The sequence below is a fragment of the Thalassophryne amazonica genome, chromosome 10 (assembly GCF_902500255.1).
Source record: "Thalassophryne amazonica chromosome 10, fThaAma1.1, whole genome shotgun sequence".
NCBI classification, from domain to species: Eukaryota; Metazoa; Chordata; class Actinopteri; order Batrachoidiformes; family Batrachoididae; genus Thalassophryne; species Thalassophryne amazonica.
Genome location: NC_047112.1, coordinates 61,358,463 through 61,375,158, shown reverse-complemented (window position 1 = coordinate 61,375,158; position 16,696 = coordinate 61,358,463). Strand labels below are relative to the sequence as shown.

Here is a 16,696-nt window from a genome sequence, read left to right as displayed (position 1 = left end):
ACAGTGAAGCATGGTGGTGGCAGCATCATGCTGTGGGAATGTTTTTCAGTGGCAGGGCAGTGACCCTAAGCACACAGCCAAGAGATCAAAGGAGTGACTTCAGGACAACTCTGTGAATGTCCTTGAGTGGCCCAGCCAGAGTCCAGACCTGAATCTGATTGAACAGCTCCGGAAAAATCTGAAAATGGCTGTGCACCGACACTCCCCATTCAACCTAATGGAGCTTGACAGATGTTGCAAAGAGGAATGGGCGAAACGGTCCAAAGATGGTTGCGCCAAGCTTATGGCATCATATTCAAGAAGACTTGAGGGTGTAATTGTTGCCAAAGGTCCATCATCAAAGCATTGCACAAAGGCTGTGAGTACTTATTTATGTGTGATTTCTTAGTTTTTTTTGTTTGTTTGTTTTTTATAAATGTGCAAAAATTCAAAAATAATCCTTTTTCATGTTGTCATTATGGGGTGTTGTGAGTAGAATTTTGAGGGGAAAAAATTAATTTACTCCATTTTGGAATAAGACTAACATAACAATGTGGAAAAAGTGAAGCGCTGTGCATACTTTTCGGATGCAGTATGTCATCAGATGTATTGATGTTGTTGTTTTTTTTCCTTTCTTTTAAATTCCCTAATATTGATGTCGTATCAGCACCCAGAAATCCATATCGGTTCTGGCCCTAATTCTGTGTATGAAATTTTACAATGCTGTATTTTTGCTTTGTCTTTGGCTCTCTTGTCAGTCAAACTCGTGAGTAAAGGTTTGGGTGGACCACAGAAGATTTTCAGATGTCAGTGAGGGCCTTGCCCCTCTGGGGAATAGCTGATGTACAGTTTTGGTTTTCTCTTTGTGTCCGTGGGTCAGATTCTGGACGAGGCGGACCGGCTGTTGGAGCAGGGTTGTACCGACTTTACCAAAGATCTGGAGGTGATCTTGAGTATTTTACCCACCAAGAGGCAAACGTTATTGTTCAGCGCAACACTCACAGACACCCTGCAGGAGCTGAGGAACATCGCCATGAATGAGCCTTTCTTCTGGGAGAGCACATCAGAGTGAGTGTCCTGCAGAGAAAATTAAAGCACCACATTGTTTTTGACAGCGATTGCTGCTGTCTAAGTAGATATCAGTCTTTTTTAACCTTTCATCTGAAATAAATGTATGAGGCAGATTTCAGAATGATTTATTGCCTCATTTCAGAAACATTATGTGCCTGAAATCACAACTATTATTTATGAAACAAAAGCATCAGCCGGGAAGTTCAGTTCACCTGTTAAGTGAGGTGTGTGTGTGATATAGGAGATGGTGCACATTAAGTGTGGCTGACCGTATACTCAGCTGCATTTAATAATGTGCATACCTCATGCAGAGTTCAAACTTGTGCTGAAAGCAAATGCAAATTTGCAGCAGCACATTTAAATAGGATTGTGACATGGAGCAGAAAATTAAATGAAAGTGTGTATTCTGTAGTAATGTCAACAGCAACAGGCTGACAGAATGCGCTGCAAGACAGCCTGAGGGGAGCTGAGCTGTATTAATGCAGTACAGCCAGGATAGCACTCTTTACAGCAAATGCCTGTAAGAGCCAGCATGATTTGCAAGATTATCTTTGTGTGATTTCACATCAAATAGCATTCATGCACAATTAGTATGACACACATGACAAAGATTTTGATTTAAAAAATTGTGCATTATTTTGCCAGTTATTAAACAAAATGCTGCTGTTAAATATCCACCACCTCCCCTTATGTGAACAGAAAACGTAAAATAAACAGGGCTGTGAAAACTCTGCGGAGCCGAGGAATGTCACGGATTTCATTGGGGGTGGGGGGGGGGGGGGCGGGGGGTTGGGTTGTTAGTGTTGTACTCTGTAATTGTGATAGTCACTGAGTTTTTAAAATGCCTATCGTGAAGCGTTTCCTTTTTTTACGACATCGTGCAAGTTTTATAAGTCCGCGGACACTGAGCTGTGTGTTACAGATACAAATCTGTGTCCTTGGTTCTGTGGACCATCGCGGAGGAAAAATGCCACTCAAAGCGTAGTTGTTAATGACAGTTGTTGTAAAGCGGGACTGGTTGGTTGCTGCGGCGACGCTGTGTGGCTCCTGCAAGACGCTTAAGCTAAACGTAGCATGTGGACGTCGCAAACTTTTAGAGCTCTCAAGTTTTTAAAAGAAGAGTTTTGCAGCATGTCTGTGTCACGGAGTGACATCACACAGAGCGAACATGGCAAGAAAGACGGTTTGAAAAAGTTTGATAAGGACAAGAATCTCTGGCTTCATGAACACACCTGAAAGATAAACAGGAAAAGTGAACTGTGCCATCAAAAAACACTAAGAATTTTTCTCTCCCTGGAAAATAAACATTGTGCTGTTCAAACAGGATTTTAGACAAGATTATGTGACTTTCTTATTATTAATTTAGACTTTCTTTCTGTGGCTTTGAATGGATTTACATGAATTTACACAAGAATGTAAATGAGTTTTTATTAATGTAGACTTTTGTCATGGGAAAAAGACACTGTGGATTTACAGGAATGTGACTTTTTTACTATAAGGTTTGTTATTGATATTTTACCATGATTTTCTAAATATTCTAGAAGCTTTAGCTGTGGTTTTTGAAATGCTGTAACAGTCTTTTCAGTCTTCATGAATTTCATGTAGTGTAATTGTTCTGAGTTAATACATCATTTGGTTTATAATTAAAAGGAAAATCATTCCAAACTCCTACTTCTGTGTCATATTCTGTTATTTCAACATTATCATTGACAGTTCAAATGGAAGGTTGAGTCTACGATCATTTAAATATGCACTTCTTTTGAGATCTTTTTTTCTTCCAGGGGATGCTGAAAATGTATCATTAGATACAAAATTAATTTGGTTTCCGGGGCCCCACGGGCCCTAGACCCTGGCTCGACCCCCTGCATATTTTCCTTGGATTTCACAATTTTCATTTCACAGCCATGAATAAGCTGTCTACAGTAAGGATGGGACTCTCTTGACCTCAACTGAGGATGTAATCCGGCGCTGGAAGGAACACTTTGAGGAACTCCTGCATCAGACCGGAACGCCCTCTACAGTAGGGGAAGAGCTGGAAGCTGATGGAGGATTTTCATCATTTCCCTGGTGGAAGTCACTGAGGTTGTCAAACGACTCGGCAGTGGCAAGGCCCCGGAGGTTGATGAGATCCGTCCAGGAATGCTGATGGGCTCTGGGTGGGGATGAGTGTGTCTTGGATGAGACTCTCTTCAAACATTGCGTTGAGGTCTGGGACAGTGCCTAAGGAGTGGCCACTGGGGGTGGTGGTCCCCATATTTAAAAAGGGGGACTAGAGAGTGTGTGCAGGGGCATCACACTACTCAGCCTCCCTGGTAAAGTCTATTCCAGGGTGCTGGAAAGGAGGGTTCGATAGTCAAACCTCTGATTGAAGAGGAACAGTGCGGGTTCCGTCCTGGTCGTGGAACAACTGACCAGCTCTTTACTTTCACAAGGATCCTGGAGGGGGCCTGGGAGTATGCCACCCAGTCTACATGTGTTTTGTGGACTTGGAGAAGGCATATGATCAGGTACCCTGGGAGAAACTGTGGGAGGTGCTGCAGGAGTATGGAGTGAGGGGGGGTCCCTTCTCAGGGCCATCCAATCTCTGTACTCGCAAAGCGAGAGCTGTGTTCGGGTGCTCGGCAGTAAGTCGGATTCGTTGCAGGTGGAGGCTGGCCTCCACCAGGGCTGCACGTTGTCACCAATCCTGTTTGTGATATCTATGGACAGGATATCGAGGTGTAATCGGGGGGAGGAGGGCTTCCGGTTTGGTTGGCTCAGGGTCTCATCACTGCTTTTTGCAGATGATGTGGTCCTGTTGGCTTCATCGGCCGGTGATCTCCAACACTCACTGGATCGGTTTGCAGCTGAGTGTAAAGCGGCTGGGATGAGGATCAGCACCTCTAAATTTGAGGCCATGGTTCTCAACAGGAAACCGATGGATTTCCTACTCCGGGTAGGGAATACGGCCTTGCCCCAAGTGAAGGAGTTCAAGTACCTCGGGGTCTTGCTCACGAATGAGGGGACGATGGAGCGTGAGATTGGCTGGAGAATCAGCACAACAGGGGCGGTATTGCATTCGCTCTACCATACTGTTGTGATGAAAAGGGAGCTGACCCAAAAGGCGAAGCTCTCGATCTACTTGTCAGTCTTCGTTCCTACTCTCACCTATGGTCATGAGTGTTGGGTCATGACCGAAAGAACTAGATCGCGGGTACAAGTGGCCAAAATGGGTTTCCTCAGGAGGGTGGCTGGTGTCTCTCTTAGAGATAGGGTGAGAAGTTCGGTCATCCGTGGGGAGCTCGGACTAGAGTCGCTGCTCCTTCACGTTGAAAGGAGCCAGCTGAGGGTGGTTCGGAGCATTTGGTAAGGAGCCCCCTGGGCGCCTCCCAAGGGAGGTGTTCCAGGCATGTCCATCGGGAGGAACCCGGGGAAGACCCAGGACTAGGTGGAGAGATTATATCTCCACACTGGCCTGGGAACGCCTCGAGATCCCCCAGTCAGAGGTGGTCAATGTGTCCCAGGAAAGAGAAGTCTGGGGTCCCCTGCTGGAGCTGTTGCCCCCGCGACCCGAAAAGCAGTTGAAGATGAGTGATGAGAGCCCTGAATAAAGCATGACTCATCTACCGGTCATAGGCTGAAAAAAGTAAAAACGGATAAAAAACTCAAATGACAGTCTTGAGAAAACCCACTCTGACATCACAAATCACACCCCACTGAATCAGAATAGTTTATAACACATATTTTGTGCTATTTTGGATTTTTAAAAAAGTGCATTTGATGCATGTAACATGAACATGTGCTGAGAAAATTGTTGCTTTTTTGTTTAAAAAATAATAATTACTGCACACTTTGCAGCCCCCGCTGTAACTTGTCATTTGGTGATTAGAGATGAAAATGATTTTAATGTCAGTACAGAATTACATAATTTGTGGGAACAGTGAAATATCACATTGTCATTGTCAGGACGCACACGGTGGAGGAGCTGGACCAGAGATACATTCTTACACCAGAGAAAGTGAAGGACGCCTACCTCGTCCACCTGATCCAAATGTTCACAGACCAGCACGATGACTGGTCCATCATCATCTTCACCAACACATGCAAGTAAGGTCACTAGAAGTGATTTACCAGCTGGAGGCACTGCAGCTGCAGAGTTGCCAGATCTGACATGGATTTTTGTGTGTGTATGTGGGTGGTGGCAGCGGCAAAATTTAAACATCATCTTTAAAGGACAATTACTCAAATGCATAATGATACCCTAAAATCCTTGTGTTCCTTCACATAGTATGTTTAGAAATTGTGACTGTGTGGTGGTGTTGCTGACGAATCGTCCACCCTGCCTTCACTGCGCATGCGTCATTTCTGAGCATCAGCAGCGGTGCACTGATTATCGCCTTATTTCTGCTTAAAACTGCACTCCAGTCATCATCTATCTCAGCGACAGATATCTGAAGCTTTTGTACGACAATCATTTCCACATAAATTCAGCATTATTTCATCATAAAACACGGCAGAGCAATCAGAGCGCACAGCAGCACGTCTGAGTCTGGCGTGCTGCTGCTACGCTACGTAATTTCAAAGTGTCAGTAACGACTGATTATCATCTCGTTTCTGCTTAAAACTGACTTTAGAATGATTGAAGAGGTTTTACTTTGTCATCTGATGGTAAATAACCACATTATTCCCTTTGTCTTTGGCGTGTAGAGAGTCAGACTCAGACGTGCTGCTGTGGTCCGAAATGACACATACGCAGTGGAGGCAGGGTGGACCAATTTCTAGGGGGGACTGCTCGCTCAGCGACACCAGCACTAGTGGCTCCAGTTCAAAACTGTTCCTGATTTTCATTTATCTCCCTGTAAACAAATATTTGGGGGTTATATGGGGATCACCCTATTTTTCTATTTATCTGTCTGAGTTTCTTGTAAGTGTAACGCCTCGTAAAGTCCTTCATGGTATTAATGTGCTACCTTGTTCACAGAGCTCTAATTCTCTTTGCTGTTCATATTTACAGTTTCTGTCCTAATCCTTATTTCTCGTGTTCTAATATTTTAACTGTTTACTGTCAGATTGTTGTTGCTTTAATGTTTGTGTTGATTGTGTCTGCGTTAACGTGTGATAAGCGGTTAGTTTTTTGCCTGTCGATGTTCCTGACGGTTCAGTGTGGTGTTCATTTTTCACATAACTGTTCTTCTCTGTTATCTCTACAGGAATTGCCAAATTCTGACCATGATGCTGCGGGAATTCAACTTTCCAACCATCTCCCTGCACTCCATGATGAAACAGGTGATACTGAGCTGCATCTTCTCAGTCATCACTAAAGAAATCCCTCAGTGGTTTGTTGCATTAGTGATGTCAGTTAACTGATACAGTGTGTCACAATTTGACTGATCAAGCCGTTTAAGAGGAATAACATGCTGTTTGGTCCTTTATCGCAGAGCCACACAGTTCTTTGAGCTTCTGTCACACTTTTGTAATCATAATCATGTCTCTAATGCAAAGGTGTAACAAGTGCAGTTTTATAACAACCCACATATCAGTGAAAACTGACTAACCACTTTTTTTCTACTGAAATATTAACTGTTCATCTTCTACAGAAGCAGCGATTTGCAAACCTCGCCAAGTTCAAGGCCAGTGTCTACAAAATCCTGATTGCGACAGACGTGGCTGCCAGGTGACAACTTCTGCTCAGCCTCAAACTCTGACTGAAGCGGTCCACTGAGTCTTCAGTAATAACGGTCTAGAATCTATATTATAATAGCCAAGTGGCCTCTTTATGTGTGCATGCGTGGATATGGCTTTGATCACGGAGAAACTGGGGAGAGCTGACATTTGCCATTTGGTATGCTTATGTATTTTGGATCAGGGATGAATGCTGCAAAAACAGATAGTTGATAGGACTAATATTTTTGGAGAAATTAGGGATATTAGCTAACAATGGTGAACAATGGACGTTGTGCTGCAATGCACCATGGGAGTTTGGGGTTTAAAATGTTATTGTGGTTCATGTTTAACACTGTTGTTAGTGTTATTGATTTATTGTGTTTTTGTAGTTCAATTGGTTAGTCAGTTAAGTGTCATATTGCCGTTACCATGAGTGGGAAGTGTAGTGTGTTTGATATCTTCCCCCACTGTCTCTGTTTGTGGGTGTGTAAAAATAAGAGCACCTGCTTGTGGCAGAATGCAGAAAAGACAAAAAGATCTGGCTTGGTTTTCATTCTTCCATACAACTCGCCAAAATGTAATAAAAGCAAAGTGGCATCTGTGTAGGCCTACATGTGTGCATACTTATAACTTCGATCACGGACAAACTGGGGAGAGCTGACATTTACCATTTGGTATGCTTATGTATTTTGGGTCAAGGATGAATGTCGCCAGAACAGAACATTGATAAGATTAGTATTTTTGGAGAAACTAGGGATATTGGCTAAAAACACTGAACAGTAGACGTTGATAATTACATTCTAGACACACGTCATTCCAGCAGGGGGTGGTAAAATCATCTATCAGTGGTGTCCAAACTATTTCAGTAAGGGCTGAAAGGGTGCAGGTTTTCTTTGTAGCCAGTGACTTCAGCAGGTGATTTCATTAATTAACATTCTTTTGAACTGGTGGGATGAGTTCATCAGTGAAATCACCTGCTGAAGTCAGTGGCAACAAAGAAAACCTGCACCCTCTCAGTCCTGTCTGGAATAGTTTGGACACCACTGATCTATATATTAAAAGCAAAGTGGTGTCTGTGTATGTGTGCCTGCGTGATTTTATTTAGCAAGTTCAGTGTTGGTACATAATACAGGGCTATGAAAACTGCGGATCTGAGGAATTCCTCAGATTTCATCATGGGGTGGGGGGGTTGGTATTAGTGTTGTACTCTGTAATCGTGATCATCACTGAGTTTTTAAAATGCCTATCGCAAAGCGTACTTTTTTTTAAGCCATCGTGCAAGTTTTTTAAGTCTGCGGACACTGATCTGTATAACAGATACAAATCAGCATCCTCGGATCTGAGGAAGTTGGCGGAGAAAAATGACTCTCAAAGTGTGGCTGTTGCAACAGTTGTTGTAAAGCACGACTGGTTGGTTACTACAGCAATGCTGTGCGACTGCTCCAAGCTAAATGTAGCATGTGGACATTGCATACTTTAAGAGCCATCAAGTTTTTAAAAGAGGAATTTTGTGGCAATGTCTGTGTCACGGGGCGACATTGGAGAGAGGGAAGATGGTGAGAAACACGGTTCAAATCATATCGATTGCATTGTGAGATGTGTGATTCCGCCATCTAGGGCTGTCAAAACGACTATTTTGATAGTCAACGATTTTTGCGATTAGTCGGATCATACGTAACTTCCTAATTTCAAGGCCTGCAGCATTTTCTGAGAAATATCAGGAGATGAAAACATGAACATTTCCAAATCAATGACTTTCTTAGACTTCATTTACATCATTCATTCAGAAATAGAAACAGTGTGGTACTTTATAGTAAATCTGTGTCAGGTAGGCAGTTCTCAAAAACTAAATGTCCATGCTGGAAGGAGACAAGTGAGGGAAGCCAAGACACAACTCTGGAAGAAATTTTGACTTCTGTGAGTGGAGAAACTGGGAATAGTGCAACATTTTTATTTTTTTTATCTTCATTTTACATATAGTCCCAACTTTTTCTGATTTGTGGTTGTTTCTGTTGCATTTCTGAAATTACAGAACTGCAATAAAGAAAAGTGTGAACATTTTATTGTGTTTTAAGAAGGAAAAAATACATAGATGTGCAGAAAAACTTTAAACTGAACAGAACAATGCAGGCTCATTTGACTCCCATATTTTTTGCATAAATAAATCAGAATAAAATAAGAGGTAACTCACTTTGAAATGAATAAAACATATAGCTGCAACTTAACTTTATTCTGACTCCACTTCATTTTAGTGTGATGAAGTCATCCTTTTTTCTCCTCATCAGCCACGTTTTGTGCTTGAACACTACATTAAGCTCAAGATTGAACAAATCAATACCTTTGGAAAATAACTGTTGAAGTTCAGAGTTCTCATCTGCTTTATGTGCTCTGTGCCTCTGAACATCATTGCCCAGCTTCTCCACATCAGGGTTTTTTAACCCGTGTATGCGTAATTTTTGCTCACTTCAGTTATAGAGTCTCATTTTTTTTAAGGATATTTGACGGTTTATTTCATCTCATGATCTCATAACTCAGTATACGACGCGTAGAGGGTGTGAACAGGATGGTGCCATCAGAACCGCACGGGTAGAGAAAGTGCAGAGAGACGTAAAGGCAGCTCCAGGTTGGTTTTGCTTTTTTTTTTTTTTTTTTTCTTAACATGTTCACTTGGGTTAAAATCCTCTCTCTCTGCTCCGAGCTCGCTGTCTCACGTGCACTGATGGTTCTCAGCAAAACGTAATGTCTCGTGCCTCCACTCAGGAATCTCCCTCCCCACCCGCTCCCTCCCTTGCAGTCTGCAGCCTGTTGACTCCACACACATACACACACACACACACAGGTCCTTCGGTAAACTGCGAATTTTAGATGGCTTTGAAGAAGACGCCCACTGTTTTAATCGGCTGTCTTTTTCAAAATTTGAATGTCCAAATGATGGCAGGACGGCTCGCTGCATAAAACTATGAATTGAGAGAAAAACAAAGACTTAAATAAAATAAACGACTGGTCGACTACTACATTAGTTCTTGACAGTTTCAATAGTCAGCGTAGTCATGACTAGTCGTGGCAGCCCTCGCCATCATATCAGGAACAGGGGTGAATCGTATCGCTGGTCGTGTATCAAGGTGTGTATCGAATCATCAGTGATTATTATTCAAATATTTTTATTGGGTTTTGAATTGTAAACAGTTATACAACTAACAAATCCCAAAAGCACCAACCCCAACAAATACAACAATGAATGACAATTACAATAGCAAAAAAAAAAAAAAAAAAGCTACAAAGTTACAGAGCCTGTGACTCCATTATGTCACAGTGTCCTCCAGCCATCAAATTGTAGGGTAAAATAATTTAGAAATGGCTGCCAGACCTTACAAAATCTGAGTTGATCCCCTGATCATGTGTTGTTCAGCTTTTCCAGTTTCAAGTGTGCCATTACAATCCTGAACCTAGCACCTGTGTGTAGGAGGCATATCTGATTTCCAGTTATGCAAAATAAGACGTCTGGCCAATAAAGATGCAAAAGCAATGGCGTCCGATTGTGCCCTAGATATCGCCATTCCAACAGGAACCACACCAAATATTGCAAGTTCAGGAACAGGGCTTATCCCTCTATTGCACATATAAGAAAAGGTATCAAATTATTGACCAGAACTGTATCAACTTTGAGCAAGCCCAGAACATATGACAGAGAGTAGCCGGAGCCTGACAACATCAGGAGCAGGTCCGATCGACATCTGGATAAATCCCAACAAGCCTGCTCTTAGATAAATGAAGCCTGTGGAGCACCTTAAACTGGAGCAGACCATGTCTGATACAAATTGAAGTTGAGTGTATTCTCCTGATTGCACTTTGCCAGGAGGCATCCGACAAATCGAACCCTAGTTCCTCCTCCCACCCCGCCCTAACATGGCTGAGTGATGGGGAAGCGATGATCTGAATATCCTCATATAATCTGCTCACTCCTCCCCTTTGATTTAAAATTAGATCCCCCTCCAACCACTCATCCATCCAGTCATTTGGTGAGAGTAACGGAAAGGAAGGAAAATGTTTCCGAACAAAGACATGCACCTGCTGGTATCTGAAATAATGTGAACCAGGGATATTATACTCATTTACTAGCTGCTCAAATGACATGAACACACCATCTCTAAAAAGATCCTTCACCCGTTTCAGGCCATTTCTAAACCACAACTTAAATGCTGTATCCATGAGTGAGGGTGGAAGAGTGCGTTGGCCAAGATTGGGAGCGAGGGCATAGCCTGTCTTTTTTTTGAAGTGTGTCCTAAACTGGGACCATATTCTAAGCGAGCCACACACAATAGGGTTATTCGTGAGGCGATGTTTACTGAGCGGCAAAGGTGCACATACTAAGGAAGGTAGGGACACCGGAAGAGCAGAATGTTGTTCCATTTCAACCCATACAGGTCCACCCCCCTCATAAGAAGCAGAGATCCAGTACACTAGTTTATAAATATTGGCTGCCCAGTAATATTGTAAAAAAATTTGGCAGTGCTAGGCCTCCAGCCTCTGTTTCTCAAGATGTGCCCTCCTAATTCGTGGGATGGTCTTATTCCAGATAAAGGTGGATATGGATTTATCTAACTCTCTGAAAAAAGATTTGACATCTCTGTTTAAACATTGTACGATTAAAAAACAATAACAGAAAACATAAAAACAGCAGAAAATACAAAAACACAAACACAGAATCAAACATCATTCACAAAATCCCATTGCTGGCCTCTCCCCAAACGAAAGGCTGCATAACTCCCCATTTGTACACTCTCCCACAACATAAAGCTTACCTCATGAGACCGAGTCTCACCAAAACTATATGAATAGCAGAATAATATGCCACAGCTGATCTTAACTATAATCAAATATAGTGCACACTCAGTAAATTTCCAATCTAGCACCTTATTCATATCTCACTCTATGTAAATAACCTTCACAGACATAATCAAAATCCCCAACCCAACCAGAGAGGCATTATCTGGGCCTTAACAAATTAACAGTTAGATATAAAATTAAATGTGACACATTGGATACAGTAACACAACATTGAATTTCGGAGGGGGGGGGGGGGTGGGTTTCCAAGCCATCCATTTATGTTAACAACTCTGTGTGGTCAAAAAATAAACTGTGTACTTTCAAGCTGTTTGTGCTACTTTTTTTTTTTTTTTGACCACTCCCGTGTTATCAAGGCCGCATCAGCACAAAACAGAGTTTGGTAAATTTGCGCTTTTGCTGACGTCCTTTATTTACCTCAACAAAGTCCCCATCGTGGTGGTAGTCCGGATGCCGACAACCAAACACCTCTGTAAACAGGATGTGAGAAGCCACGTAAAGCACACCACTCCCCGTTGACACACCTTCAGGTTGCGCGCTTCAGGTTTTTCATTATGAAATCCTTGGCTTGATTTGGGTCTTTAAAGCTTGTGCGCTTGCCATCCGGCGTCGTTATCCTCAGCTCCGCTGGGTACCACAGACCATAGCGGATTCCCTCACAGCTCTTTAACAGGCTCCGCACTTCGTTGAACTCTGCCTGCTGCTTGGCTACTGCCAGTGTGTAGTCTGGTTGGATGCGGATCCTATCGCCGTCCCCCGTAGCCAGGTTGTTTCATCTGCCTGGCTTTCTTAATATTTCCCTCCTCCTCCTGATAATAATGGCATCTAACGACAAATGCTCTCGGCGGGTCATTATCGCCTGGTCTCACACGTAGCGTACGGTGTGCCCGGTCCAATAAAGGGGGCTTATCGAGACCAAGCGTCTCCTTCAGGCACTGTGATAAAATGTCTGTCATGCGCTTTCCTTTCTTCCCATCTTTCCTTAATCCCAGTAATGCGCAGGTTATTATGGCGTGACCGTGCCTCCAAATCCTCGTTTCGTGCTTTCTGGGTAGCGAGCTCCCTCCATACGATGGCCATATCCTGCTCCAGAGCAGCAATCAGGTCGGAGTGGCTGTTAGCTGCAGACTCGAGGGCGACCACCCGTGTATCCAGGGCCTCACTCTTGGCGTTAGCATTATCGTTAGGTAGTTGAATTTCTGCTCGTAACTGGTCAACCTGGTTCTGAATTTCAGCGGACTGTGCCTCCGCTTGGTGAGCAGCTCAGTCCTCAAGTCGGCGAAATGCTCGAAGGATGGCCTCAGGTCCAGCTCCCAGGTCGGGTGCAGCGTCAAGTATAGCATTAGGTACAACGTTAGCCTCCGGGCTAGCCTTGGAGCTAACCCTTGTGTCAGGTGCTTTTCATGGTGTTTAGACATTTCAGCTAGCGTTGTATCAAAGCCTGATATAACTCGTGACTTCGTGTAGGAGTGTGAGTTAAAGTCCTTACATTAATAGCTGCTTCTATATGTATCAATAGCGTTGGCGAGGAGCTCGGTAAGAAACACGTCCTCACATGGCACCCGCTCAAACCAGAGTGAATCATCAGTGATGACATTCACATGCCTAGTTTTTTTACAGTTGCATTAAATGGTTTTTCACGCAGTTAAAAATTTCACAGAACTGCAATAGAAACACCTTTTCTACTATTACAGGTCACATGTCATTCTAAAACACATAGTGGAGAATGTGTGGCTGGAGGAAGAAACGGAGAGCTTCATAAACCTTATAAAAGATGAAGTCACAGGAATATTTAAAATGACAAGAAAATGCCAATATGGAGACAGCTTTGAACATACATTGCCGTTTTTCTGGGAGGACAAAAAACCAGCAGTCGCATAACATCAATCAGTGGAAATGTTCATATTTCACTTGTTTGCTAACACTGAAAGTATCACTTAAATTTTGCTCAAACCTGAAATGGAAACTTGGCCCGTGTTTATGGAAAGAATTAAAGTGATCACAGCAGCTTTGGGAGACGGAACACTGATTCCATGTCTAATGTCTGCTTTTTTTCTGGTCCACAGAGGTTGGATATTCCAACTGTCCAAGTTGTTATCAACCACAACACGCCAGGCCTTCCCAAAATCTACATCCACAGAGTCGGCCGAACTGCTATAGCAGGTCCGCTAATATCCTTTTATTACATACTGTTAACTCATTCTGTGTTACAAAACTCACTCTGTTGACAAAAATTAAATCAGTGTAGTGCAGTTTATTATCGAGTGATTAAATGACAACACTCCACAGCTGTTTTTTTTTTTTTTTTTTTTTTTTTTTATGTTTCAGGCTTTTTTTTTCACTCCAGCATTTATGAAAGTTGGGTTTATGAAGTTGATTTGCACTCAGACTACAAAGATTCCTATTTGCTTCATCAGGCAACTAGAATCCTGCTGCCCAAATAAGACAAATTAAATACATAACCTTCAGTATTTTTTCAAAAACTATATGGATTTGAATCATGTGCGCTTGCATCAGACAAGCTTGAAACCTTCGTACGCATGCGTGAGTTTTTTCATGTCTGTCGGTTGCGTCATTCGCCTGTGGGCAGGCTTGTGGGAGGAGTGGTCCAGCCCCTTCAGCGGATTTTCATTCTCAGCAAAGAGCTGAGCTACTGCCACTTGCTCCATGAAAATTTTTCAGAAACTGTGGTCAGACAACCAGGTGGAAACCATTTGGAAAATTCAGATGGCTTTCGGTGAAGATTCTATTAACATCACACGGATTGAGGACCATTACAACCGTATTAAAAACGGCCCACAGGGGCGGAAGGGCGCGCCGCGCTCTGAGCGGGCCATCGCAGGCTTGACGACCAGATCATTCCAAAGTGAAGGTTCTGTTGGTCCAGACGTTGTGTGACTAGCAGAGAGAAGAAGAGGTCAGGATCAGCACTTTATCGGCACATTCCACTGTTAAAGGAGATTTTGTAATGAAAGACGTGCGGAGGGATTCGCGTGTCAGGACGGAGCCGCAATGGCGGAGAACAAAAGCAAGTCCGTGTTGGAAGTCTCACAGGACAAGTTGGAACATGCCCATCTGTTACACAATTTCTCGGATACTCACTCGACTGAAAAGCCACCGAAAGCCGTCTGAATCTTACGAATGGTTTCCAGCACGGAGGTGTTTTTTGTCCAGCGCCATGAGCGGCTCCGTCCCGACGCGTGAATCCCTCCGCATGTCTTTCATTACAAAATCTCCTTAAACAGTGGAATGTGCCGAAAAAGTGCTGATCCCGACCTCTTCTGAAACTTCTCTGCTAGTCACACAACGTCCTGGAGCAGCAGAACCTTCACTTTGGAAATGATCTGGTCGTTCAAGCCTGTCGATGGCCGCTCAGAGCGCGGCGCGCCTTCCGCCGCTGTGGGCCATTTTTAATACGGTTGTAATGGTCCTTAATCTGTGTGATGCTAATAGAATCTTCACCGAAAGCCATCTGAATTTTCCAAATGGTTTCCACCTAGCTGTCTTCATGGAGCAAAGTGGCAGTAGCTCAGCTGTTTGCTGAGAATGAAAATCCGCCGAAGGGGCTGGACCACTCCTCCCACAAAGCCTGCCCACAGGCGAATGACGCAACCGACAGACATGAAAAAACTCACGCATGCGCACGAAGGTTCAAGCTTGTCTGATGCAAGCGCACGATTCAAATTCATATAGTTTTTGAAAAAATAAAAAGGTCGGATACTTTTCTAACAGACCTCGTATAAACATTAAAGCTGATCTGAAAAACTTTTTCTTCCTCTGCAGGAAGAAACGGAGTGTCTATCACTCTGGTGACGCAGTATGACATCCACCTGGTCCATTCCATCGAAGAAAAGATTCGTGAGTAATTTTACAACCACAAACCCAAATCCTATTATCAAAGGCACTCAGAGTCCTGCCTTTGAATGGGAGTACAGTATTTGTTTAAATTAAAACTTCAACTCAGGAAAAATTGTACGATATGAAAAAAGGGGATGGGTGTGCCCAGTGATCCTTACATTTACTTCGACTTCTACTTCACTGCAGACAGTATGAACCAAAGATATTTCATGGTTTTTTCTAGTCAGTTTCATTTCACTTAATATTCATCCATTTATGCATTTAAAACCTGCAACACATTCCGATAAAAGTTGAAATGGGGCAATTTATCCTAAATCAAAGGACTAAATCACTGCTTTTACAGACCGCTTTCTTCGGACAAGTCAGGGTATAATACATGAACATTTCCATGTCACTCAATATGTCTTGCACTTCGTTTACATTAATCAATAAGAAATAAATACCAACAGTATGGTATTGTGTGGTAAATCTGGGATTAGCGGACAATCCTTAAAAATTGGAAGACCATGTTGGAAGACGGCCAGTGAAGGAAGCCACCGAGTTCTGGAAGGATTATAGGGTTGTGTGGGTCTGAGTGGCGAATGTGGAGCAACATTTGCCTGTTGTATACAACGCTCATGTTGTGAAACAGGAAATCAGATCAAATCTGGGCTCATGTTTCCCCATGTGCCTCCTTGAAAAGAGCACCTTTTCAAGATTATTTTCCTGTATTGCACACCAAGAAGCTGTACAACTGGTGAGGGTGTGGTCTTTTTGTCAGGTACCTATCTCATGATGTTCACAAGTGAATACTGCATTTGTTGTTTACTTCTGTCCTTGTGCTGGTGCACAGGATGGAAACCATTGTCTACACCGGCACATTTCCTGTACATTCGTTTGTGAATTGTTTTGTAATTTGTGGCTGTAGCATGGCCCAACCAGAGGCTCACCCCTGTGAGTCTGGTCTGCTTGAGGTTTCTTCCTCAGAGGGAGTTTTTCCTTACCCCTGTTGCTCTGGGGGTTGGTAAGGTTAGTCCTTACTTGTATGAAGTGCCTTGCAGCAACCTTGTTGTGATTTGGCGCTATATAAATGAAAATACGTTGGAAAAAAAAAAATTGAACTCTGATTACGATCCACTACAAGCATCGCTCACTGTTAAAAAGATTCTGCAACATTATCCTGAGCCAAACACAATGACACACTCTGGCCAAAACATGGTTTAGGTGGTAAACCTTTTGGTTTCTGCAGATACCAAGCTTGCAGAGTATCCTGTGGGAGGAGAAGGAAGTCCGGGGAGCTCCTCACGCATGTTAACGTGAC

General features: G+C 43.1%; 1 protein-coding gene across 1 annotated transcript in view; it reads left to right on the top strand.

Moving 5' to 3' along the window:
- Nucleotides 1-16,696, top strand: part of ddx49 (DEAD (Asp-Glu-Ala-Asp) box polypeptide 49) — a 43,743-nt gene that overhangs the window by 22,715 nt on the left and 4,332 nt on the right. Inside the window, 8 exon segments of the mRNA XM_034180095.1 lie at nt 860-1,047; nt 4,996-5,136; nt 6,240-6,315; nt 6,627-6,703; nt 7,517-7,519; nt 13,607-13,701; nt 15,322-15,448; nt 16,655-16,695. Of these exon segments, the coding sequence (XP_034035986.1) occupies nt 860-1,047; nt 4,996-5,136; nt 6,240-6,315; nt 6,627-6,703; nt 7,517-7,519; nt 13,607-13,701; nt 15,322-15,448; nt 16,655-16,695 (748 nt within the window).